This window comes from Panulirus ornatus, chromosome 24 (genome assembly GCF_036320965.1).
Source record: "Panulirus ornatus isolate Po-2019 chromosome 24, ASM3632096v1, whole genome shotgun sequence".
NCBI lineage: Eukaryota > Metazoa > Arthropoda > Malacostraca > Decapoda > Palinuridae > Panulirus > Panulirus ornatus.
Genome location: NC_092247.1, coordinates 5,887,381 through 5,915,134, shown reverse-complemented (window position 1 = coordinate 5,915,134; position 27,754 = coordinate 5,887,381). Strand labels below are relative to the sequence as shown.

General features: G+C 43.2%; 1 protein-coding gene across 3 annotated transcripts; it reads right to left on the bottom strand.

Moving 5' to 3' along the window:
- Positions 1-645: 645 nt before the first annotated feature.
- Positions 646-27,754, bottom strand: LOC139757036 (probable glutamate receptor). Of its 3 annotated transcripts, none has more exons than XM_071677037.1 (12): positions 27,655-27,754; positions 15,967-16,135; positions 9,240-9,315; positions 7,952-8,095; positions 6,356-6,446; positions 5,547-5,862; positions 4,860-5,077; positions 3,596-3,776; positions 3,159-3,258; positions 2,870-2,999; positions 2,237-2,341; positions 646-2,002 (listed from the first exon to the last, which is right to left on the bottom strand). In XM_071677037.1, the coding sequence occupies exons 2-12, from the start codon at positions 16,070-16,072 to the stop codon at positions 1,856-1,858; spliced, it is 1,614 nt and encodes a 537-aa protein (XP_071533138.1). In that variant the 5' UTR covers positions 16,073-16,135; positions 27,655-27,754; the 3' UTR covers positions 646-1,855. The 3 variants fall into 3 exon arrangements, with proteins under 3 accessions (XP_071533138.1, XP_071533139.1, XP_071533137.1); XM_071677038.1 differs by lacking the exon at positions 27,655-27,754 and adding an exon at positions 25,969-26,569 and having other exon boundaries at positions 2,226-2,341; XM_071677036.1 differs by lacking the exon at positions 27,655-27,754 and adding an exon at positions 25,969-26,569.

Sequence of the window (27,754 nt, the reverse complement as noted above, 5' to 3'; positions counted from 1 at the left end):
ATTTTTGTCGATATTTTGTCAAAATATCTTCACACCTAACAAGAAAATTACGTATACATTAATGTGAACTATATGATCACGAAATTATTAAAGGCAAAATAAGCCATCGATCTTGATAGTGGGCAGGGCAATGAAGATTAGGGGAAAAAAAGTGCGTTTGATCTATGTGTATTCAAAAGTTTTTGGACGCAATGGCTGGCCATCACTTCCTACTTTATGTAGGGCTGATTTGATATACCGAACCCAGATGAAAGGGATGTCCCCATTGGTAAACCGTTCTCCCAACCGTGATATCTGCATTATCACTTCTATATCATACATATGTGAGGTAACGTTTATATGAAAAAGGCAAGCCACAGATACTGGAAAATATGATGTAAGCTTTATTCAGAGTAAATGTTTGCTTTAACCCCCCCGCCCCCCCCCTAAAAAAAAAAAAAAACTTGCCAGATCTTGCTTAATATTCTTGGTTCTTGGTTCATTTTTAGAGGCGTATCCAGGAAAGGAAGCGATTAGGACAGTTCCCCCTTTCCCTTGATCTATATAAGATTCAATAAACTTACTCAGTTATGATAAATAGTATATTCTTCCAATTATTCCGACCCTCTTAAATCTCTCGAAAGGAAAAAGAAATAAATGAACATTATGTACATTTAATTGTTTCAGGGATTTACAGTAGTGACATGTGGTACACACAACCTTGTCCGTTTCCCTAAATACCAAAAAATTTCTCGACCTACAAATCATTTAGTTTGTTTAATCGAACAAAAGGCCGTTGATTATTACGACCATGACGCATTCACTGGCTCGCCAGGGTCGAACGCATAGGTTCGAATACTGGTTGCGGCAGTTGGTCCACAGTCAACCCAGCTGTTCATCCACCCTTAGGGGTTGGTAGATAAAATGGGTACCTGGTTCAGGCTAGGATATATATATATAGTTAATGGGATGTGTTAAGTTCATATATCGTCTTTCCCTAAGCAGATCCTGGTTACGAGCCTAGTCTGTTTGCTGTGTGAAATTTCCATTTGAAATACTTTGATACCTTAATCCATCTTTCTGTTTTTTCTCTAGTAAAATTCTGTGCTTTACTTTGTTAAATACCATAAAAAAAATTGAAATGAGACGATTGTGGTAAGCTAACAGTTGGGTCTGTAGATTTTTTTATAGGTACACATGGCAAATCTGACTTTATATACGCAAACTTACGGTTTCGTGGCCCAACTCCACAAGATTTCTTTCTATTCACGTAACCTGCGTCCCACGTTGCATGATGCAACCTCTTGTTGTTTGATCCGTTTTGACCTGTCCTGCGTTTGCTGACCATTCGATTGTCCAACATACCCAGTAGACGATATTCAATGTCCAGTTAGTTTGGTGACGGACCATTTTGTTCGAGCGTCTTCCACTTAAGCTGTTCCAACGTACACTGAATGAACGACCTGTGGCATTATTTTCTTCCTGTTTAAGTGTTTTTACGTAATCAGTGGCATAATTCTTCAAACTTTCACCAATTCCAGTATTTTTCGGTAAAAGACAACGACGTTTCCCGCGTCAGTCCTACGATGAAGCCAAAAAGTCCCCCGAGTTTCTCCGTTATATATGTAGACTATTACATGGTTCTTCAGTCCCACGTATGGTTGCCAATTCTCTTGATGGCTGCTACCGAATTGTCCTCAGATTGTCACCACCTTCCCCGTCTTTATAAGTGGTCACTGTTACTTTCCAAGTGGATAGTGTCTTATAAGTATAGTACATTCTTTTTAATCGATGCCTTGGGTTTATCACTGTATGTGATTCCTTGGATGGTCGCTGTCTATATCTCTGGATAATTGCAGTCGCTCACTGGATGGTTCTACCTCTTCCTTGGACGCTTGCCTCCTCTTCTATGCATCCTCACAACTAATACACCTCTAGACGGTGTTTTGATAGGCTTCGGCTGCCAAGCTTTAAATGCTCCTTTACATATATGTCGAGCATCCTTTTTTGGTATGAGTTGTCTCTGTAGAGAGAAAGATTCTTTCATCAGTCAAAGAAGAATAGAGAAAGAGTTTAGTCAGCCTGAAAATACCAAGAAGACATGTTGCCCAATGCAGATATCTTATGGTTTATGATGTACAGAAATAAGTGCTTTGATTCTACAAGCCACCTACGTAGGCTCATTGCTAAGGACCAGAATCATACAGAGCGAGTTCAACTAATTCATTAAGGGTGTTCTTACGTACAACAGACCCACCAGATTCTGGGGCTTCTCGTAGCGGTGGCAAGTGTGAATCAGGAGCTCAAAGAGGAACGTGATGAAGGACACGAACAGACCACCGAACAGCACCATGAACACCCCCTGCAAGAGAGACACAGATAAGGAACCTAATGGGTTGGTCCTTCGCTGTTACGTTGGATGACTAGGGGAACATGATCGGAGGAACGGCCTGACCAGGGGAACGACATGACCAGAGGAACGGCATGACCAGAGGGGCTTGACCAGGAGATATGACCTGAGGCTAATTAGATTTACCATCAGTGTTTACGTAGGACGGTTAAATGGCCATTTTATCTGTCAACTGCAGTTAAGACACTGTTACTACTACTACTACTACTACTTCGACGACGACGACAAAGACGACTGCTACTACTGTTGTCACCACTGTCACCACCACCACAACCAGCATTACTGTCGCCATCACTACCACCAACACTACTACTACTAACATTACCACCACTGTGACCAGTACTACCACCACTACCACCATTACTACCACTACTACTACTACCACCATTACTACCACTGCTACTACTACCATCACCACCACCACCTCTACTGCCACCACCATCCACCACCACACCAGTAGAAGTAGTACCGTGGCCGTACCCAGAGACCCCTCATGTTGTACGGTGCGTTCACTGATATGGACGTTGGCGCCCGCAGACAGGCCGTCTCGTTCTGCAGCTGTTCCCGCATCCACTCGCTGTACAGGTCGTGCTCCACCAGGGACTGGATCCTGAAATGTACAGTCTCACTGTACTCACCCTCCGTGCAGTGTACACGCTCAAGTGTACACAACAAAAGACAAATATCGCCGATTGAGCTTCCTCTTTCATGGCATAAACGCTTACCCTTATAGATTAATGCTGAGTACACTGGCGGGTTTGGTACGTACCTGAAATTAATGGCGGGCATAATGGGAAGTCCTTGACTCCCGATGATGCAGAAGATGAGTGGGAAATACACTTCCTTGGCCATGTAGAAATCACACTTGCCTGTAGGGAATGAGGGAGAGAAAGAGGGTCGTTCGTGATGACGTAGCCGGTCATACTTGGCCCCCTCCCTCATCACACACACACTTGTCAGTATGATATACTACATCACCCAAGGCAAGGAATTTGTGCACACTACCCAAGTTGACGAAGTCATAATCTCCCACATGACGTATTAGTGTGTGTGTGAGGGAGGTACAGTTACCAACTTTATAGGAGAAAATGTTTTTTTTTTTGTATTAAAGTAGTAAAAGAAGTGATTATAAGTATACATGAGCATCGTTCAAGGACTGGGTTAGAAAAGAGAGAATTTGACGTATGCTACAGAGGGTGTGGAGACCTGTGGAGGAGAAGCCATCAGCCATGATCTTCCTGACGGTCGTCTCCTCCACCAGGAGAGCGTAGTCCTGGGACTTGACGAGGGTGAAGGCGGCGTCGAAGAGCTCGCTGGCGCGGAGGAACTGGGACCGTCCAGCCTCGGTAGCGTCCTTCAGCTCAGCGAAGATGCCCGTTTTTGCCTCCTGCGTTGGAATACGGATTCATTCACTCGAATTATACCTAAAAATAAATGCTAAAAGGGGCATTGAACTTGTCCTAGAATTCCCTTATATAGGACTCACGCTGAAATATGTTGACTTGTTTATGTCTTTGTTGGGTTAACAGAACAGTTACACTGAGGAGTAACAGTTCAGTCTCCTCAGTCTGTAATGGAGAGATGGGTGGTGTTCAGAATGCGAGCGAGAAAGCGTAACTCGTACATTCCTTGGGATCGAGGTTTCAAGCAGGCGTATGTCTGGTTTGGTGGTGTTGAAGGCGGCTAGGTGGAGAGGACGGTTGTTCTGTGTTTGTCGGGTGGTTATGGTGTGTATATGTTTTGACATAGTCGTATTTGAAGCGGGAGGGGAGATCTGCAAGTATTGTTGCTCAAGTTTGAAACAGTGGGAAGTTCTATATGCCTGCTTGCTGGTTAGTGGTTTGTTACGAACTGGCTTGGCTGCGTATGATGGGTCTAGTGCTGTTGCAAAGAAATGAGAGCCGATTATTATATGAAATTATAATGTTTTAGTTTCGCCATCTAGGTGATGAGCCTTCACGTTTGTTTGGCAGGAGTGATATATGTGGATAATTCATTTTGTATGCAACTTTGTTATATATATTTTTTCTTTTTAGGGTGGATGGCTAGGCAGGTGAGGTGTAATTCAGGTGGAGAGGACGAATTGCTTGTAGAGGGTAGCAAGGGATCTTGTATATCCCTCATTTGGTACCAGAAAATGTTAAGAGAGCGATTTGTGTGGAGTGAATGTCAGTTGTGTGTCGTCTGTGATACCCAGTATGGTTGGGGATTTTACTGAGTGGGAAGTGGTTGGCCAGTCTGGGTTATTGGAGGAGTCTTGATTGGATTCACATCAGTCAGGGGAGAGGAGGGAGAAGGTCAATTTCTGTGGCAGTATAGACATTCTGCTCACAGCCAGAGTTCTAATAATGTGTGTGTATTCATCTTCTCATAGCCAGATTTCTAATAACATGTGTGTATTCACCTTCACTGTAATTGGTTACTAAGGTGATACTGGTAGTTAAGCAAGTCGTCAGGGCAGTAGCCTTACACTCATGTACGCCGTTAGGGCCGTGGACCCTTCGAAGAGCAGGTTGTACTCCTTCGCCATGACGAGGTCCCTGAGCGAGTTGATCTTGATGGGGATCTGCCTGACGGCGAGGAGGGAGGTAAGGGCGCCCGAGTAGCTCCTCATGATGACCAGCACCGTCATCAGCCACACACACACGAGCATCCTCGAGCTCGCCTCCTTCGGCACATACGTCATGGCTGACGGCAAGACTCGTCCATCACATTCCCTGGCGAAAAACTTAGGCACTGCTTTCACACAAGGCAACACGTCGTGTGATAGGTGTTCCCCTAGTAAAATAAGGCACTTCTTTCACACAAGACAACACGTCGGATGTTATGTGATGATAGAATTATGGGTTTATAGATATATGATGGAAAGTAATGTGGAAAGAATAAAGTGGAAACTGTTCCCCGAGTGTGTTGAACCACTATGTGTGATTCAGACAAACTGGGTGTGAATGTATCACACCTGGTGAACCTCTTTGTAGGTTTAGCAAGAACATCATCGTCAGGTTAGACATAAGGAGGACATGTATTGTGGACCATATGATAAGCATGCACAAGTATTCTCGTGGCTGATGAAGCCATACGGCGAAGCCGGATTGTGAGCCTGATCCTAACCTTCCATAATTCATGATACAGGAAAATAAGCTCGGTAGGTACTGACTCTGCTGGCAGAGCGTGGCGAACTGCTCCCAACACTGGTGCAGGGCCACGGCAACCTTGGTGGAGGTATCCCTCTTGCCGTTGTCACGGGCCAGGAAGACAAGAGTCCACAGCCCCACGCACACCAGCACGAAGGCCAGGGACAGCCCTAGCCACACCATGGGTCGCAGTGGGTTCAGGAAACCCCATGGGTTGGGCTCGGCGAGGCCCCGCTTCACCAGGATCCTGAAGTAGTCGATCATGATGGGTTGGGAGAACTCGACGACGCTCGCCCGCGCCTCCGTGATGCCGAAGGGACCCAGGGCCAGGTCGGCCTCCTGACGGGATTGGTCAGATGTCAGGTCATGGAACAGATAAAAGACAGCTGCACGGCACAGCTGACTGATTTAAAGTCTAGATGTCTTGCCACTGTGAAGGGCGTCATCAGGTATAATGTGCTGGTATACAGTGTTTGTCTAAACGCCAAACACAAAGCATTGTATTCTCAGAGTCGTTTTGGCGTTTATAATCAAGAATATCATACTAACGTAAGAGAGGAGGTATAAACTTCGAGAGAAAAATGAAGATAACACCTAATCAAGGTAGAGTGATAAGGATTACATTTAATATAAGACTTGTTCGGCTGATCGTCAATTATATATTAACCTTCCAGTATATACAACTTCATAATGAAACGGTCTTTTCTTGCTATGAAGTTTTCAGGTAATTTGAATAAACTTCGAGTCTTACCTCGTCTACCTACAAGTTCATATAAATAACTTTCTGGGAGCAGACAGCAAGAGGATGACAAGTGTGTGTGTGTGTACTCACATTCCGCTTTACCATCCCCAACATTCCATTCCAGGTGCCGTCAGCGTTTGGGGCGCCCCACATACCATCCTCCGGCCGCACCAGCGTATATCTGTGGCAGGGAATAGACGACCCATGTAGATGATGATAAGTATAGCAATCTAGTTCCATAAGTTAATCGTTCGTTCGTGGGTTTCCTTATATATTCCATGTGTTTGCTTCCAGTCACCTGATCGCTGTGGGAGATGCGCTTGTTTTAGTAACCCAGGCAGTTGTCATGACGGCTTCATATAAGTCCTTCTCCCAATGTCTCTTTCAGCACGACGGTGCGATCCTTGGATAGGATGGCGCCGTCTTTGACCTTACCTTTGTAAACAAGGTCAAAAGTCATGCCATCATGCTGACGTGGTTTAAGTAGGTGTTTCATCCTTCATACTTTCTTCCGTATAGTAGTTTTGTTAAGCTCATCCCTGGTTGGCGTTGCAAAAAAAAAAAAAAAAAAAAAAAAGCTTTTCAATTTCATGGTTTAATGTACGCGGACTTTATAAATCCAGTTCTGACGGTACGTCCACAGTATAAGCCCAAACGAACCCCCGTGACGCGGTGGTCCAAAGACTTCTACCCACGCTCTAAGAACTTGTTGTTTACCTCCCCATGTGAGACTACATACTATCCAGTATCCTTGCGGAGTTTGATTGTAACTAATTCCGTTAAGTATGGTTTACCAGCTCGATCGTACATATTCTCATCATACCGCTAGCTACAACGTAGGGCGTACGTTGAATATGTGGTGGCTGATGTACGTACTTGTGTAACAGGAAAAGCCGGACTGAAAACATTATCCAAAATTTTGTTGGGAGGAGAAACCTTGTGTAATTAGCGTCCTAATGATGAGGTAACACGCATGGCCCACGCTGGCCACTGTGTCTTCTAATCGATAACCAGCTAGGCATGTAATTTAGCGTCTCAGGTAAAAGGATGATGAGCTATTATGATCAGTTTAAAAATATCTTGGAAGGTGAACTAACGTTCTTCTACAGTGAGAAGACATATATTTTATCGTAGATGTTTTGGTAGCGTTTAGCCTTCTTATCAGGCATACGAACTGTATCCTAGGCTTCATATCAGTGTACTCTACCTAGTGTACGTTATGATGAAATGAGGTAACACACACACACACACACACACACACACAACTCCAATATTTCAGCTGTTATTTGACTTTGTGATTTTTATTATTGAAGCAGTCGAACTGGGCACACACACACACATCCCATGTCAAGTGGTCATAATTATCATGCTGTACGTTCTAGTAGTCTGTCATGCGCCATTCTCAAACTCATGAAAGCTGCACACCCACACACACACTTTACCTTATGAAACATATATTTTGTTATCATTCTCTTGGTGAGTATCAGAGCCACACAGCAGCGCTTCAACGAATCCCCATTGTTCCTTTTGCATACAAATTGAATTATTGTCCCCGACCAAAATCTGATTACATATATATGATAACTGCAACTGAATCTGAAAATATTGCACTTGACAGAGTTTTCTTGTGAAAAAAATGACATGCCATAAGACTAGGATATGTCAGTATATGCCTACGGAACTTACTCGAAGTTGAGCGCGACGGCAAGAGCTTGGAGGAGGTTGGCCATGGGTCCCTGAATGGAGAGGTGGCCGCCTTTCCCCTCCCTCACCTTCACGTGCGGCACCCACTCCTCCACCGCCACCCGCAGCCTCAGCCTCTCCCCGGGCCTGTCAACAGTATGTAGGAGTTAATTCCTGGTACAGACCAAGCGAAACGTGGCCTTTAACCAGTGCCGTTGAGGAATTGTTTGTTCAGATGCAGTAGGCTAGGTGAGCGAAAGCATTTAAGATAACATAGCAGCTAACATCAAGTGCATCACGATATGGCCCCTTTGGTACGGTGGCCTAATATTTTGGTCTAAGGTCACGCCTTCATGATATGCTCAAGGGGTAAGCGATTGGATAACTTTACTTACAATTAATTTATAACACCTAATCATAGTGAGGCGTAGAAAGGGGGGGGGGATGAAGTAAAGGGAAAAGATATTACGCATCTGTCAACTGCCGCGCGTCGGGTGACGCACGGAGGCTCATGTGTAATATATCCCAGGTTATAGACCCACGCCAGCCGAGCGCGGAAGATAATAATTGGAACCATCTTGGCTGACCGTCACTCGCGAGTGGGGCCTCTGGTGTCACCCACATTAAACACCGAAATCAATAGTTTTGCTAAAAGTTTCATGAACGTGTTCAGTGAAAAGCTGCTAAGTATTATGAATGGCTTGGAGGAACTTGGCAACGTTGCATTACTAAGAGTAATAACGTTATCATGTAAAATTACAAGATATTTTGTGGAAAAAAGGCCCCATAAATCATTCGTCTTGGGGTGGCTTTGTCATCAGGATGCAATCCGACCTTTCATCAATTTCCAGCCAGTAATTCTTGTACGAAAAATATCCCTTTTTTTTCTGTAATGCTGCGCACGGTTTTTAAGTTAAGAGCATAAGAGTAAGAGGAAAGCATATAAAGTTCTCAAAAGATGGAAAATGAAAATGTTGATTATTGTGTGGCTTGAGGGGTTCAGAATGGCAATAAGTTATCATCAAAGGTTCGTTCTTTAATTTTCACTTTGATTTGCCCCAAGTCTGGCTTCTTACATGTTGATATTGTTGATTTTGTGCGTCAAGGACTGACTGTACCGTTATTTCACCCCGGCCTTATGATCACTGAGCGGGAAAATGTCTGACTTCGCTTCTGCTGTGTGTATGAGACTGAAAAGGAACTTTGTATTTGTTTTAGGTATTATTGCGGCATTTTAGGGCAATGTTCCCAGCAGTGAAGTTTTATGGAAGGCGATTATGAAACATGTTACCTGTAGTTGTCTGGATTTTCCTTGCTGAAGTTGTTGAGGCCCAGAGATTGGAGGTTGGTGCCCGTCAGCCACACAGCTGCAAAAGACATTGTGTAATAGAAAAGTGACACATATCTTTTTTTTTTTATAGTACAAAAGACGAAGTGATCCGCGCCATGTTGATATTTTCTCAATATATATCAGAAAAGGTAACAAGACCACCTTTTCCCTTTCACTGAAAAATAATTGGTTATGGAAACTGTGTCCTAGAAATTATATTGTGAAACATGCAGGCCCCTGATGTGTGTGTCTTTGGTTGTTTACTGATGACGCATTAATGGAAACAAAGGAAAGCCTGGCTGACAAACATGTTGTGGCTTTATGTTCACTTGTGTATATCATTGGATTCCATAGTTAACATATCAGATCATCAATTATGCCAAAATTCCGAACATACACTGTCAGTTTCATCAACTGGTCATAGAACTGTCTCCGTATTATGTAGGAGTACGGACACTGTGTCACGTGTGATCATATGAATAAGTATGTCTTCCTCCTCCCTGCTGCCGTGAATGATTCATACTGCTGTATCTTCAGCCTAGGAGGAAAGCAGATTATGACGCTCCATGGCAACATATCACAGTGGCCAGAGTAATATTTCATATGTAACTGTTTTTGGATAATTGGATCACCTTTAGGTAACATTGGATTATGATTGTATTAAGTAATCTGATGCATATTTGTCTAGTAAGACAATTGACACTGCAGTTCCATGTGTCTGCTAAGATACTTTTTCACTGCAGTTACATGAATATCACTACGGATGTCGTTTCACTTTTGCACCGAACATATTATCAATGGATCCCTCCATCAAAGCTCACGTATATGGTCCTGCAACGTATCATGATCACTTGAAGGACGGGGCCACGATTTTCGTTTTGGTGACCAGAGTTTCAGGATGACCCTCACAGTCGAATGGCCTAAATCCCAAAAACAACCAGTCATCTACCCAGCGGTCGTTCTGAGGGACCATATCAAGCGACTTTAGGCCTAAGTCGATTTCAAGTTGTGTTTTCGTTCTTGCGAAAATGCTCTGTGATTCTGGCATTTCTTGGAGGCCATTACATCCAAAATTCATAGGCCTAAATTTTTTTGGCCGTCTGTGTTTTTGTTAACATTCCTGGGAGTCGATCAGCTTTTTGAATTCCTGATGTGTCTCATAGTTTTTCGATAGATTTCTAAAGAAATCGGTGCGTGAGACACCTTCATAAAGGTGGATGTGATCCACTTGGGCCAGCCAGTGAAGCGCTGGTGAACCATGAGGACAGAGACAACAACAGCTATTGACGAGGGTGTTCAGACATCCGTTTGCCTCGCGTGTTGGACGGAGAGCAGACGAAGTGGCTGTACAACTCTTGGGCACCAGTGAAGCTGAAGGCAAAACCTAACTCTTTGCAGGAAAGCTTCTTATAGTCTTTGTCACACGGACAGGACCGCTCCAATGCACCGCTTCGACTTCCACTTCAGTGTTTCAAAAATGTATGCCCTACAGATCCGTTGAAGCCATTGGACGAGAATGCCAGAGTTCTCCATATCATTACATAACCAAAGGTCATGAATGTGAGAGGCTTTGTGTTGGAGAGACGTGCATAAAAAGTCATTTCGTTTCCGGTTATTGTCATTGGTTTCGAGGAGGGACTGACCGGCTATGTTGCATTAGAAAAATAAGTTTTTATGAATGTGTCTCATTGCTATTATATATATATATATATATATATATATATATATATATATATATATATATATATATATATATATATATATATATCTTTCTGTACATATGGGGAGAAAGCTTTAAACTTTTACACTTGAAGATTCCCCTCTCTCATCCTTGCATTGTCAAGAATCATACTGTGAAATGGACCTTTGTGTTGACATAATGTCTCCCCTTATCGTCCTCCATTTCACGATGGTCAGATAGGTTTTCAATCCCTCGTTCAACTCCATTCCACTCGGTCCTTATACCATTGTTGTTGCATTCTCTTGGACCCTTCCTGGTACTTCTGTGTTGTTCCTCAGGCATGGAGAACAACCTGTAACTTCACGTTCCAGCTTGGGTCCTGAACATCTGTTCTTGTATTTTAAGATAATTTTCACACTGACTAAAGCATATATGTTCCTTCTCTCACAGTCCTTTACACATGATCATGGTGACAAGTTCAGCATGTACTCATCCCTGAGGTCTCCTTTGTAATGCAAGTCTTGTCATATGTTTTCCCCTGGTGTGATACTTTACACTCTGGCCTGTTTAAACTCCTTTCCATCGACGTTGGGTTTGCATTGCCTAGGGTCAAATTTCATCGGCCATTTATACCTGATTAATGCTGTACTTTGTCAGTGTCTCTTTTGCAATCTTTTCCATTTTGGTCTTCTTAGTTTCAGGAATATGAACAAATACACTCAGGCCGGATTCTGCACCGCCCGGCGAATTATTATCTGGATCGGACGTAATAGTGGCCCCAAGCGCTGACGACCACTGAGGCACACCATTAGTCATCATCTTCCACCGTGAGAAGACTCCCGTAATACATGTTCTGTGTACCCTCCCAGGTAAGTGGCAGTCACTCCATTGATTTAGCCTTCCTCTGACTCCAGTTTGGACGTCTACCTTCTCCGGTGAATCTTCCGTGGCGGTCGGCATCGTAGGCATTCCCTTCTTTTCCAAGACAAACATTCCGTCGGTTGCGACATGGATGATGCGGGTCTGGTTCGGGGGAAGAGCGTAGTGGCGTCTTCTGGCCACACCGCTGGGTGGTTCATGCACGAGTCCTGGGCGAATTCAGATTTTGTACCCTGTATATAGGGCGTATGGTACGCATACCTAGCTTGCTTGACGTCCAGCTCTTGATGGCTGCTGAATATAACAACATACAAGGTGGTGGGCGGCTGGTCGCCAGCCTTGTTGCAGACCCATGACTGTTCGTTTGCATTTGCATGGATGTTCTGATAATGTTGAATTATTCCCTCTTGCGTATTATCTGATATTCATGTTTCCCTCAGACGTACTGTAAGACGGAATGCATAACAAAGGAGGAGGGAATAGCGGGTATATGTGCCGGCAGGGTTGGAAAATTGAAGGCGATGTCGTGTCGGTGAGGCGGAGGTGGACAAAGTGTGAATAGCAGACGATTGGGAACGATCAAAGACGTTCCTTCTCTGTAGTTCCCGAGCTTATTACTGACGCATCAGGAAGTTGAGACGATGTAAGAAAGAGAACAGAAAAATGAAAATTTCAAGAGAAATCCCTGACATTGTGATGCCTGTTGCGAGAAACTGAAGATCGGCTAGACTACATTGAGAGACCCGCGACTTGAGCGGAGATCTGGCGAGCAGAGGAAAATATAGACGACGCTGCAGCCTTTGTGTATATACCGTTGCGACTCCTCAGGGGCAACGGCTCAGGAATACGATAGCCTGGCCATCATACCTGAGTGATCCAGACCAGCTTGCGCAGAAGATTACGACGGTTCTTGAAATTATCTTCTGGAAGAAGACAGGACACCGGCGTTAGGAACGAGACCATATTGATTATTGGAACAAAATAAGCAGTTTTAGGGCGGGTACGGCATATTGGCACGACAGGTGTTAGGAGTGAGGGAGAAACAGTGCAAGGGAGATGTGTGTTGCATGAGGGGTTTAAGGCAAAGCCAAGGAATATAGTTAAGGAGGTTACTGTGAGGGTATGAGTGAGGTCGTCGCTGACCACACAGGCAACTGAGGTTGGGAAACAAACAAACAAAAAGTAATACTTGACTGTGAAGTTGATCGCTCGAAACATCATTCTCCAGCCAGAATGTTGGAGGTCGGGAAAGAAAAGTATGCATAGCTGATATTTCACGAGTGAAGTTGAGGCGAAGTTCATCCGAAATCTCATAAATAACGGCCGCCGCTCATTCATTATAATTTTGGCGCAAAAAAAAAGTGGCGATATATATTTTTTTCGGCACTGGAACCCATGCTTTGCGTGGAGGCGCGATAAGGGAATACAGAGTGTGCCAAATGTCCTGAGCCGCAATGATTTATTGAAGTAAATTATATGATGAATGAATCGTGTACAGGAGACAAAGTTAGGGACACGCCTGAAAAACGTCTGGTGCACAAACATCATAATGGGTGAAGGGGCGATACATATTTTATGTAATTGTGTTTGCGAATAGTCTACAGGATGATGGGGTTTTACTTTGCACGAACGGCCTGCCATCCGCTCTGTACTTTGACAAGCCTTAACAGCGGAGGCAAATGCATCTCCCCCCCGACTGGTAACGGAGCAGAGAAATTCCTTCAACATAGGGAAGGGCTGAGGTGGTCTTGCTACGTTGCATAACTCGAGGGGGAACACTTCGACCCGTTGTTAGCCAGCTAAGATGATGGCCCCAGCGCGTCCCGGGTGTCTATCAATGTTATTAAGCCACCGTGACTTATGAGGAGGACTGGGTGAAGGCGACAAGATCTCCGGCAACGACGCGTTGCTAAACGAAGGCTTATGTGTCGAAGAAGCACCTTCGTGCGTATACGTCTCCCATCATCCATATTATTTCAGTAATTACTGTTATACAGATACCTGCTAAATGAAAATGGATGGCATTTATCCGACACACAAGGGTGATTTATTATGCCTTTATGTTCTATGATTACGGCACTACATGGCATTCTGTTTGATAACGTTTTCTCTAGCGTAAGAAAAAACTTGTCGTTGGCGGCGTCGTTGCATAAACCACTGGACAGGATTGTACTCATGTAGTATGGAGTAGCTTGCCTTTATGAGAGGTCCACCACCTTTGTAAGGGAATCCGAAGAATTAGGTGACACGAATTCATAGAGGGTGACCTCTTCTGCCTTCCATTATCATAGACCTATCGTGATTATTTCACCGTAAACTAAACGTAAAGTAATCCGCTGAATCTGATACAACAGGGATGATCAAATCGACGGTAAGGTTGAGATGTGTTACTCTATGTTCCACTGGTGTCGGCTGGAGTGTTAGCCGTCTGTTACTGCTGTTATAATTGTTGTAAAGTATTGTTATATACTTGAAATATTATAGATTACTTCGTTGACGTTGAAGGTTCGAATCATGCTTTTAAAAGCTTTTCTTTACACGTCTATTTAACCAGTTTCTCCCTTGATTTCGTGTCATGTCTTCTGGTGGTTCCATCCCTATATCTATCGAAGAACTATTCACTTGTCGACGTCACCATTCTGACTGGAAAACTTTTAGGTTGTGATCAGGTTATTCGAAGCCATTTTGCAGTAAAAGGTAATCTGTCCTGTTCATGTTGTTTATATAATGCACTCAGTTAGTGTCCACCATTTGATTCATGTTTCTTGTTACGTTTACTTGATTATATTTGCTAACTTTATTTCGTTATTTATATTTTTGGGAAGGTCTTTCTGCCTTAGTTGTCGGCATTGGTGTGGGGTGATGGAGGCTTGGTAATAAAAAGCAGTCGTTTCTCATAGATATTGATTAGCCGGAGTGTGGAATTAGCTGGGGAAGCGGAAGACCCATACAGCCTAGCCTGGTGGTTTATACATATGACAATATTATACATCGTCATATAATCATTAGAATTACAGTCATCCAGCTCCTCATAATGTATCTTTTACACCTTATTTTTTTTCCCACTGTGCAAATGAACATTACGGTGCCAGGAGCGGTGTAGGATGGGAGACTTTAATGAATAGACTCGGGTACAGGTTATGTACACTTCGAATAAGTTATGCCCCCTTATCTGCGTAGGTAAAACATGTGTGACATACAACAGTAAACAAAACGTAAGGTTTGAATAATTCAATGTCTTCATATTTGACGGGAGAGCAAAACTAGGTTATAGGAAGCAGGAAGATTCAGTCCAGAGATAAGAAGTGGCTCATGTATTTGAATACGTGTTATGCATTGTATGTCAGTTACTTCTAGTGAGGTGGAGTATGAGGATGTAAACACACTTAGAACCAACTATTGTCACCTCGTTCCTAGCTAGGCTGCTCACTATCCTCATCCTCCCTCGCTATCTGGCCTACAAAGGGACGAAAATGCATGTTGTGCGTGGTGCTTTATAATGTAAGCCGTGCATACCCACACGAGAGGCTTGGATGACATGTGTCTCGCTGGCTCTTAGAATGCTTGCGAAGCTTAACTACCTGAGCTCGAGGGCACGACCCTCGAGAACAACGGCCCAACCTCAGAACCCAAGATGCAGGTCGATCCTTGGGTGTGAGCTGTCAGGTTACAAAGCACACACCACCGTCTCCTGGACTCGTACCCTCGAGGCGTTTTAATCTGTATAAGGTTCGTGTATTGTTCTCTTCAAGTTGAGAGGAAAACATGATCAACGTCTCTTCTGCTCTTTTGTTCCATATTTTCACTTGGGGCTTTATTTCCAGTCACATTTTGTCCTGAAATCATAATGTTTATCGTACCGTATTGTTTTGTCATTACGTCGCGTACCACTATTTGGATGTGCCAATGTGTCCTTAACCACAATGTCCCGAAAATTATACTGAAAAATTAGTCCTTGACCATTACGTCCTGAACCATTATGTCCTGAATCATAGGGTTCCTCCGCCGTTTCATTAGAGCCCCGCCATGTTTGGCGCGGTAGAAACCTCCTAAGTACTTGTTGGCTTCAGCGGTCAACAAGAAGAGTTTGTAAAATCACAGCTTATAGAGGTCATAAGCAAGACTTACCTCCCACGGCGTGAGCTGGGGGCACGCATTGCACCGCCATAACCACCACCATCAGTATCAGGAAGACGGGCCGGCTGCGGCAGACGCCAGCCACCAGCAACGCCATCTCGTCCAGCCTCCCGGGATGCCGTTGGTTGACGCAAGAGGAACAGTCGCTCGCCACTACACTCTACGGCACAAGAAACAACTCCTATTAGCCGACTGATTAACAGTACTACTCTTGGTGAAAGCAACGCCAAACACTTTACGACCGGTTATCACAAATTACTTCCTGTTGTGACTGCAACAGTCGTAACAAAGCATAGTAAATAATGCTGAAATAATTGCGCTGTGCGTGTTCGTAAAACGAGGAGAATGTTCGATTTTTAGTATCAGCTAAATGCAGGCATCATTTTCGTGACTGAAGCACGTTATTGAACATACTTTTCAGAAATTATTTTGTAATTACTGCGCCCTTATGTTTGCGATAACTGGGGTCTTCGATCTATATGATACCTATATTTACTCGAAGATTGCTCTAATAAGTTACTAATAATACACTGAAATTTTCGTCGTCGATTTCTGTGGGAAACTGACATATGCACCAAATGCAGAAATGATTTAAAACAGAAGCTAAACAGAGGCTAAATGAGGGTTTCTTAGCTGCACGATATCCTTTGTTTGAAGGGAAAATACATCTCATTCCTGAATATAATTTATTTGCACCGATATATTTCACTACAATATTGAAATGTGGGACGGAAGAACAAAACGTCGAACTCTGACTTGTGCTTGTAGTATTCTAATAACAGGATGGTAGAAATGAAGAATATTATGCAGCCCATTGGACAGCATACACCTACCCACGGTGTACAAGCACAAGTGTGACTTTTCGTCGTTGTTTGCGTGTGTGACTGCATCCTTCTTTGTATCAGGCTCCTCTGACGCCTCAAGTTTTACAAAATCAGTTCTTCAGGTGCATCATGTAGCTAGTGGGGGGATTTTCATAAAGATCTTTCAAAAAATTACCACGTAAAAGATTGCTAAGGAGGATTAAAACTCACGGTATACGAGATCGAATTTTCGCGTGGATAGCGGCTTGGCGCTTGCAGAGGAAATAAAATTTAGTATTTTAAATGGGAGGAAGCATTCGACTGGCTTCACGATGTAACACGGCGGGTTTGACTAGGCTTAGTAGGAGGTTGCTTTTCATCACCGATATCGAAGACCTGGAGACGGAACACACCACGACAATTTCGAAATGTGCTGACGAAGATAAGAAAAATGGCCCACTCGAAAAATGAAGACAGCCTGAAGATTCGGAGGGATTTAGACAAACTGTTGGAATGGTCAGAGACATGGCAAATGGTTTTCAGTGCATTTTGATGCCAAAAGAAATGTAAATTACCAGTGTAAAATGGTCGTTAAACCGTTATTAGCAAGTTGAATTAGAAAGACCTTGAAATGATTATCAATTATGAGTTTGCGATCAGAAAGCAATGACCAACTGCATTGTGATAAAGCCAAAGGGTGATAGGCTTCATTCCCAGAAATATAAACACCAAAACAAAGGTTTCGGTGCTCACCGTTTGTTTTACCCTGGTCAGACCTCCTTTGGAATGCGCTATCAAATTCTGTTCACCAAACCCGATGAAAGATGAATGATAACTAGAACGAATTCAAAGAAGAGCGACCAAACCGCATACACTGTCTGCAAGAAAATCTCGTCATGGACCAACAGTTCTCCTGTGATCTGTCCTCAATGTACTCTGTACCCGACCTAACACCACCTTCCGTACCCATAGAAAATAATATGAACTGCAGCGTGTAATAAGGGGTATTTTTAATTTATTGATACATAACTGCCAGGTTGTCGGCATGAATTGGTAACGCTGGTTGGTAGCGTTTATAAATATCTTATCTTTTCTTCTTCCACGGGGTTCCCACTGGCACATTGTTTTCCCCAGATACACAGTAAGGGTAAGAAAAAAAATATTTCATACTTCATCAAAGAGAATTGGCTATGGTAAGGCAGGCGTCGTCATAAACCAGACCTGTGGGAGTAACGGCCTACTCTGACTCCTGCTGGAGTACCACACCCGAGTCTGGCTTCTGCTGGAGTACCACACCCGAGTCTGGCTTCTGCTGGAGTACCACACCCGTCTGGCTCCTGCTGGAGTACCACAACCGAGTCTGGCTCCTGCTGGAGTACCCTACCAGAGTGTAGCTCCTGCTAGAGTACTCTAACCCTACCAGAGTGTGGCTCCTGCTGGAGTACCCTACTAGAGTGTGGCTCCTGCTGGAGTACCCTACCAGAGTGTGGCTCCTGCTGGAGTACTTCGACGAGGTGAGGCCAACAGTGGAGAGTCGGGAACAGAAGAAGCATGACACTGCAAATACGGGAGTTTTCTTGTGGTGTCGTTTCCTGTGGTCATGTGAGCAAGTTCACCCGTGTCGGAGAAGGGCTAGGCTGTTGAGGGGTGACTGTGATAGGCAAGAACTGCTTGGACCATTCACTTCTATCTTTACAGCTAAGTTGAACATCACTACACCCCGTCACTGTAAACCCCGATTCATAACCTTTGACTTTACCATATATATGGTATAACATATATACAGTATTACTAACTTTGTGAATTTCTCGGTTGTTCAACCCAGTGTACGTTACATTGCTTGATGTTGAAAAATTCAGAGAATTCTTGTACGAGAAGCGAGATTTCATTTTCTTCAAGTTGTACACTCGACTGGAATATTCTGATTTGTTGATATGCTGTGGTTGATCATCTGTCCTTCTTCCATACGTAGAGTATGCATGTGTGTCTTTTTGGAAGTTATTGTTTCAAGCTTTTTCTTTTAGGGCAGTTTCATTCATTAGGGATTATGCAAGAGGTATGGCATTGTTGAATGAGGATACATATATATATATATATATATATATATATATATATATATATATATATATATATATATATATATATATATATATTAAAAAGCGAAAGACGTTGATACAGCTTTACGTATCGTTTAACCCCACACCCCTTTGCTGGTGGCTGACCAAACCTCCCTCCCTCACTCCCCCTATCTATGTGCTTAAGGCCTGAGAGCAAGATTTATCTCCCTCCTACATAATCAAGCAACCAGACCCCTACGCGCTCATAAATAACATTAGCGCACACTGCTGTATGGCCAACAAGTGTGTGCAAATGGATCTGACTGAATTCGTGATCATGGAATGGTCGATAGCACGGAGTTCCTGTGCCAGGAACGTCCTCGGCGAGCCGAACTGGTGTGAGCGTGTCAGTAGTGCTAGAAATTAGTTTGGTTATTATCTTTTTTATGGTGTCCGTAAGGAGAGTACCTCCCAATATGAGCTGTAAGAAGCGTTGGTTTGTTTGGAATACACTCAGGAATCCTGCGTTCGTCGATAAAGTTCTCCGTATTTGCTTGGCGAACAGTATGTGGAAGACTTTTTCTTTTATTTCATAGGGAAGGCGATGTTGTTTATGCTGTTTTTATCCGTAAGATGAATTTATTGTTTACGAAGCCGGTTGAAACTTGCAGAGTAATCCTGAAAATTCACGGACGCGTGTAAGTAACTTTATAGTATATCATACGCAGACGTAACTTAAAATGTGATTATTTTATCGGCTCGGAGAAACCCGTCAGGGATGGGCGTCGCAACGGATGTTTTGACAACCATGGTGATATTAACCCAATATCTTTTTCTTTTTGTTTGCGAGCAAGACATCCAAGTATTTCACGGTTAATGATGGTGGCGTTATCATCAGTTAGTGTGACTTTTACAGAATTGTTTCACAGACAGAGGCATCGCAGCTTATACAATTTTCTTGTCTTTTCCTGTATGGTCCGACAGGACCAGAGTGCAGATCTAATAGGCTGCACTACCTCGCTTGGGTACATTATATCATTATTATTATTATTATTATTATTATTATTATTATTATTATTATTATTAGTGGTCGTGGTGGTAGTAGTAGTAATGGTTGTATCAGTATCATAATTATAATTATGTATTACCCTAGAATCCCTTTTTGTGGGGCCAGAGTATATCTTATTCTTCACGTATTTGGTTTTTCTGAGGAAGATTGTGAGGGTCAAAACATGTCAGGAATACAATTTCCAACACCTGCATATGTTTACATATTACATAATCATAATATTCAACTTGGAATCAGTTTTGTGTCCAGGAATGTTTTTTTATTTATCACATTTTAGCTATGTGAATTCTGGTTTATTACTTTGTATGTAGTTTTCGTACAGCAGCAAAGCATAAATTCGGATGAAAAGCGGTCAGGAACTGTGTTAAGTTGTTGCGTATATGTGGGTGACCTTCAGCTAAGGTAAAGCCTGAGTGAAGTTATAAGCCTTGCTAGCAAAAAGGCGAATAGGACGGATAAACCAGTATCGTAGCTGTCAAGGAAAGGAATGGGACAGATAAACCCGGAGCCTACCTAACAAAGGAAGAGATAGGAACAGAGAAACCAATAGCCTAGCCAGCAAAAGGGAATGGGACAGAGAAACCAGTACCGTACATAACAAAGGAAAAGAATGGGACAAAAACCAGTAGCCCACTTAAAGGAAAAGAGTGAATAGAAACCAGTGCCTTAGCCACAACTTAAAGGGATGGGACAGAAACCAGAAAGTTAAGTAACAAGCAGAGGAAATAAATGATTTAGAGAAACCGCAAAGGAAGGAAGATAATGAGACAGAGGAGCCATTAAGGTAACAAACAAAGGAAATGGTATAGAAGAAACGTGTAAGCTATGGCCAAACGCTATTAATCTCCAAGTAATTTGTATTAATCATCTAACAGTTAATCCTCTCATACGAATAAACTGAACTTCAGACATGAATAAACCACACACTGATGAAAATACACACCAGGTTGTGGATGAAATTAATAATGGAGATATGTAATATGTGGTTAAAAGACCACAAATGCTTCGGTCAGTAAAACCTGGGCCTAGCCTGAAAATAAGCATCATTATAACTCAGAGTGCAAACACAATTAGGGACAGGGTAGTTGTTATGTAAACTGATATACACGCTCACACACGCACTTTCGGATAAAGGCATAAATTACATATACACACGCTAACATGACCAAAGACAAAGACACATGTTCATAAGTACATTGAGGCTCTTACCACTTGCACCCACGAAAAAATAAATGAAATAGAATATATATATATATATATATATATATATATATATATATATATATATATATATATATATATATATATATATATATATAAAGTGTAATAGAAGAATGACAAGAAAAGCAGTTTGTTGTTTCTCGATTTGGGTAGCGTAAGAAAAAATTATACTAGTTTACCCCAGGTTCTGTTTACACACCTACTCACTATAAGTCACTATGGGCCAGCCCAGGGTCGGTCTCGCTTGAGTTCGAATCCTGGGGAAATAGCAGTTGGCCTACACCCAACCCAGGTGTTCATTCTCCCCTCGGGATTGGTCGACAAATGGATACCTGGCTTAGGTTGGTGTGTGTGTGTGTGTGTGTGTGTTTCCAAATGTACATAGAAGTACAGACACTGTACATATGTATATGGTTGAAAGACGGGGCAACACCAGTGTAAAACCTCATTGTAAAACGCAGATCATAATTCCACACAGACACGAGTCTTCGGGGTAAAGTAGTTAGCGTTACTTACCAGTGAGTCACTGCAGGACAGCATGGATTTGAACCCTTGGCGCGGCAGTCGGGGCACCAAAGCTAACCTAGCTGTTCATCCTCCCTTTGGGTCTGGTGTTTTATGCTTGTGTATACACGCAAAGGAGAAAGACATAGTGTATTTATATATATATATATATATATATATATATATATATATATTTATATATATATATATATATATATATATATATATATATATATATATATGAATATATATATATATATATATATATATATATATATATATATATATATATATATATATATATATATATATATATATATATATATATATATATATATGAAGTCTGTTGGGGATGAGAGAGCTTGGGAAGTGAGTCAGTTGTTGTTCGCTGATGATACAGCGCTGGTGGCTAATTCATGTGAGAAACTGCAGAAGCTGGTGACTGAGTTTGGTAAAGTGTGTGGAAGAAGAAAGTTAAGAGTAAATGTGAATAAGAGCAAGGTTATTAGGTACAGTAGGGTTGAGGGTCAAGTCAATTGGGAGGTGAGTTTGAATGGAGAAAAACTGGAGGAAGTGAAGTGTTTTAGATATCTGGGAGTGGATCTGGCAGCGGATGGAACCATGGAAGCGGAAGTGGATCATAGGGTGGGGGAGGGGGCGAAAATTCTGGGGGCCTTGAAGAATGTGTGGAAGTCGAGAACATTATCTCGGAAAGCAAAAATGGGTATGTTTGAAGGAATAGTGGTTCCAACAATGTTGTATGGTTGCGAGGCGTGGGCTATGGATAGAGTTGTGCGCAGGAGGATGGATGTGCTGGAAATGAGATGTTTGAGGACAATGTGTGGTGTGAGGTGGTTTGATCGAGTGAGTAACGTAAGGGTAAGAGAGATGTGTGGAAGTAGAAAGAACGTGGTTGAGAGAGCAGAAGAGGGTGTTTTGAAGTGGTTTGGGCACATGGAGAGAATGAGTGAGGAAAGATTGACCAAGAGGATATATGTGTCGGAGGTGGAGGGAACGAGGAGAAGAGGGAGACCAAATTGGAGGTGGAAAGATGGAGTGAAAAAGATTTTGTGTGATCGGGGCCTGAACATGCAGGAGGGTGAAAGGAGGGCAAGGAATAGAGTGAATTGGAGCGATGTGGTATACCGGGGTTGACGTGCTGTCAGTGGATTGAATCAAGGCATGTGAAGCGTCTGGGGTAAACCATGGAAAGCTGTGTAGGTATATTTCTTTCGTCTGTTTCCTTGCGCTACCTCGCAAACGCGGGAGACAGCGACAAAGTATAAAAAAAAAAAAAAAAATATATATATATATAAGGCGACTAAAAGGGAAGGGAGCGGGGGGCTGGAAATCCTCCCCTCTCGTTTTTTTTTTTTTTAATTTTCCAAAAGAAGGAACAGAGAAGAGGTCCAGGTGAGGATATTCCCTCAAAGGCCCAGTCCTCTGTTCTTAACGCTACCTCGCTATCGCGGGAAATAGCGAATAGTATGAAAAAAAAAAAAAATATGTAAGGTAAAGACGGCAATACGATTGTAAACACGCACTGGTAATTATGAATAGTAATTACACACACAACCAGACATTAGTCTGGGTGTCAGCACTACTGAAAATCTATATTCTCTTGGCTAATATAAACCCTAGTAGATGTTGAATATCTAAACAAAAACAAAAAAGGTAATATGAGAGTAAGCCGCGATTGACCTGTACGAGGGAAAGAGCAGACGACAACGTAAACTTATTATATTCTCACTTGTTTTGGTCACATGCGCGAGTGTGTAAACAGAGCCTGCAACGACGTCGCTGATTAATGGATGTGATGCACACTCACACGACTGGGGCCCCTCCTCACGCAAATGTGTTTCATCCTCGCATGGCTACCAGCTTGAGGCAGCTCACGTTACCGGCATATTATTTATGAAGTGGAAAGTTAAATGACCGCTGGTCTGGCGTGCGGGGTGATTCTTCAGGTTGCAAAACTGAGACTTCTCATACCATCGTTCTCCCACTGTTGCTTCCGTTAGTGGCTCGTCACATACACGATTCAGTTTACTCGTATTAAACTAAAGGTTCGTATTTGTCCCCCAGCGGAGTATACAGCTCCATGTTCGCCACTGGTGTTGTGTGTCATCCTCAGGCCATGTTGAAGAATAAGAGTTTGATACCGAGATTGTTGACGGCACAACACATATCTTGTTGACTTTATTGACGTGTTAAGGTATGGGAGACCAGATAAAACAGGTCAGGTTTCGTTGGGTTAACAGTTCATTCTGGTCTATGGATCTCCCCTTACTGAAGCAAGCTTTACCCAAAGATAAGAGGTTTATAGTCAGGTCACTACACAGACCCTCAGGCGAGGTTCTTATTAGATTCTTACACTTACATGACAGATTTTCCCAACCTTACATTCCCACGTCAGTGTTGTTGGTGCCAAACGGTCAGACATAGAATTACTGATTTCTCTAAAGCTGTAAAGCAACCTGGATCCCAAGTACCCCATCAATAGTATTTGTATCGGGGTCTTGGTGGGCAAACTTACGATTAACAAGAAACGGTATGATAAAATGTTTATGTATTTACTAGGGCACAACAGTAATACGGCTGTATACATCCACACACACACAAATCACTTGCATAATGTAGTGTAGATCACGCGACTTCAAACCGCATACCACAGGCACAAACACGCATGCCTGTAATTGAAAATCCGTGCAAATGATAAAAAAAAAGGAAAGTGATTTTGTTCAGTGGGATCACTGGAGATTAACGTTCGCTGGGGTTACAGCAGTGGTAGTAGTTTGATAACACAGAGTTACCCTTGTGGCGTGTAGATGTGTGTGTTGCCCGACTGACTGGCGTAAAGCTGCCTTGATGGTGGTATGAAATGGCTCGCAGGCCAACAGTTCGTTGAGGACGGCTTGCCTGAAGATAACTTGCTGTGCAGCTTGTAGATAGCTATTTGACGAGGTCTTACTTGTACAGCTTCAGGTCGACTTGTAAGAGGGCATATTTCCTGTACAGCTTAAAGACGACTTATCTGAACAGTCGAGGACAGCTTGGCTGTACAGCTTGAAAACGGCTTACCTGCACAGTTGAGGGGAGCTTGGCTGTACAGAGCGTAGACGGGCGGCCCGAAGATTACCACGACTGTCATGCAAATACTTGACATAACAGGGATGAACAGTAGCCACAGAGAAGATTACGGTTGTTTAGAGGTTAGACCTGGCGACTGCCAGGGTCGTGAAGGCCGTCAACATCAAAGTAAAGCTTGTAACAACAAAAGCACTTGGCCCGTGATGGCTCACATTTAAAGTGGAAATGTTAGTGACCTGTGTGAGGTTCTGCCACTGACTACGGAAAGCTGTTGTTGACGATCTTAGTTCGCTTATACTCCCTCATGTGGCGAGGTGGACCCCTACAGGATAGAGTGCTTGAACAAATTTACTCTTGAAGATGAAAATGCTCGTGGTTATGACCGAGAAAATCGATCTGCGAACCATCCGTTGCTAACACTTGAGTGCAGATCTGGTCTTATCACTCAGATGTTAACTCAAAACAATTGAGAGTACCTCCCTGAAGGCATCACCCGAGACGTCTTGAATGTCCCTATCAGATTCAAACCCCTGACGTTGGAGATTGAACTCATGAGGGAAGAAGCTATCAAGCATAATTCTTCCAGGTTCCTTCGGCTCCGAAAAGCGGCTGCTGAAGCAGGGGACATGGATGGCGTCAGTACCACAGAAGGAATCATCACAGAGCACGTCATGGTCTTGAGGGACAGCTTCCTGTACCGTTGCAGAGGGGTGAGTTTACTGGAAGGGTGGTGGGTAAGGACCCTCTGTGGATCGCCCGTGGTGATTGGTGAGGATGGGTATTCATTCATTAGGCCTACGAGGGACTCATTAGCAGACAAGAGTCAGGAAAAAGATTAAGAATTCCAGTAGGGCGAAATAAAAGTTTTTAAGCTCATGTAGGGTGACTTTGGTCGAGATGGTCGTAGTGAATGAAGACGAGGAACTGGAATTCAAAAGGCGCCCCACATTTCCTCCCCTCCACCAACCTGTGATGGCATGGTTCTCCAGCATATCTTTCCACTAACAGTGAGGACGTGGCCATACGAATTACGCTCTTCAAAATATGAAAACATCTGACCACAGAAGAACCACCGGGTAATGGAATATCGTCTAGTGGTGATAATGTCCAGGAAGTACTAGTTTATATATATATATATATATATATATATATATATATATATATATATATATATATATATATATATATGTGTGTGTGTGTGTGTGTGTGTGTGTGTGTGTGTGATTACATATTTTTTTTCCGTTCTTACCTGAGGGTTGCACCACGACCTGCAGACGAAGAAAGTACTTGAGAAAAACTGTTGGAGCCCCAAGATCTGTTTATAGAACCTAGTCAACAACAGTCCACATGTGCTGGAGTATATTACGGTTCCATTATAGTCAACGTTTCACTTATTTTTATTGAAGAGATCCTGTTCTTTGGGCTCTCAGGGGGTTTCATATATGCGATAATCCTTTCTTAATCACTGCAACAGAAGCTTGTGTCATTTATAATTGATCCTCTGTTCTGGTTATCTTGATGCAGGTAAGGACAGTCGCTTCCTTTACGAACCACACAGAAAGTGTTTCAAGAAGACTTCCTTTTGTGGCATATGTAGCCACATTGGCTGTAAAATCTCTTCGGCCAACCACTACCTTAGAGATATCACTGGTTGGGTGTCAGCTGGGAACGTCAGCGTTAGACGTCGGTGTTGGCTGTCAGTAGTGTGTCAGTAACGGGTGCCGTGGCGTGTGACACTTGTGAGCGTCAGCCAGGCTTGAGGGATGGTGGTTGGTGAGGGAGGGACGGAAGTAGGCGTAGGGCGGGATGACAACACAAAGGGGACACGATCGGGTCTCTACTACCCCTTAAAGCCGCAGGAGACACACTGACATGACCCCGTCTCCACTTCCAAGATCCGGGAACTCTGGTCCACGTTTTCTGTTGACGTAGAAATGGCAAGAGGCGGAAATCCAATCCACAACACGCTTACATCGCCCAAAAGCTTACTGATATTCATTTCATTAGCAATAATAATTAAATTAGAGATAATAAGTATTACTCGACTGTATTTTCGTTAAACAACTCTCAGGCAATCGAACCAGGAGTTGATTTGGAACCAATATAACCCGGGTATATAAATGGCGTTAGTTCGACATAGGTAATTAACGTCAAAGTATTTCAGTGAGGCAGTCTGTGTTTACCTGCGTGACCCACTTGAACATAATGGCACGACTCCTAACTCCGACAGCACGACCACTGAGCGCCTTCTATATCACTCAGAGCACGACGGAATTACTACTTCTGGGCAATTATTGTTGACGTGGTTTTTAACCTGACCCTTTAAGGTCAAAAGCCGGTTCAGCGTCGTGACCAAGTCGTCCAGTTGTGCTTTAAGGGTTGTTCGTGCCTAAGGAACTCAGCATAGGTTTCCCGCGCCAGTAGCGTGATCCACGTACATGTATAATTATACTCGCTTTAAGACAGATCCCTGGTTTTACCTATTAACTCTTTTTTTCATGGCTCTTGCTGCCCAAGGCCGCGCTGTTTCCAGTAGCAGGGATATGTGAACTCCCTGGCAGCAATCGCCTCCTTTAGCTTCGCCTTACCTTCTCCTGCCGTAGCACCTACGGGAATCCGGCTATGTCTCTCTCTGCCCTTGCTATCCCGCAGCAGACGACGGAACTTAGGTTTTGCCCTTACTTTCCCTCCAACACCACGGGACGCTAGTTTGTTCCCTCCTCTTCCTCCTCCAGCAGCAGCAGAAGCAGCTTTGTTGATGTTGAAATAGTCGCCTTTTGTGTTACCCACGCTTCAGTATCCTTTTTCTCTGCCCCACAGTCTACAGTGTTAAACAGTCGTAACTGTACGTAATAGATATGATAAAAAAAAAAAAAGGATGGTATTTGCTTCCCCTAGTGGGCTGCCGCCAATTTTTTTTTTTTTTTTTACTCACGTTATCATAGGAGAAGGCGGCCGTTCAGGCTGTGTTGGTCCTAGTCAAGCTTCTTCGTCACTGACTGTCCTCTGCAGGAGCCCATCTTTCAAGATGTTCC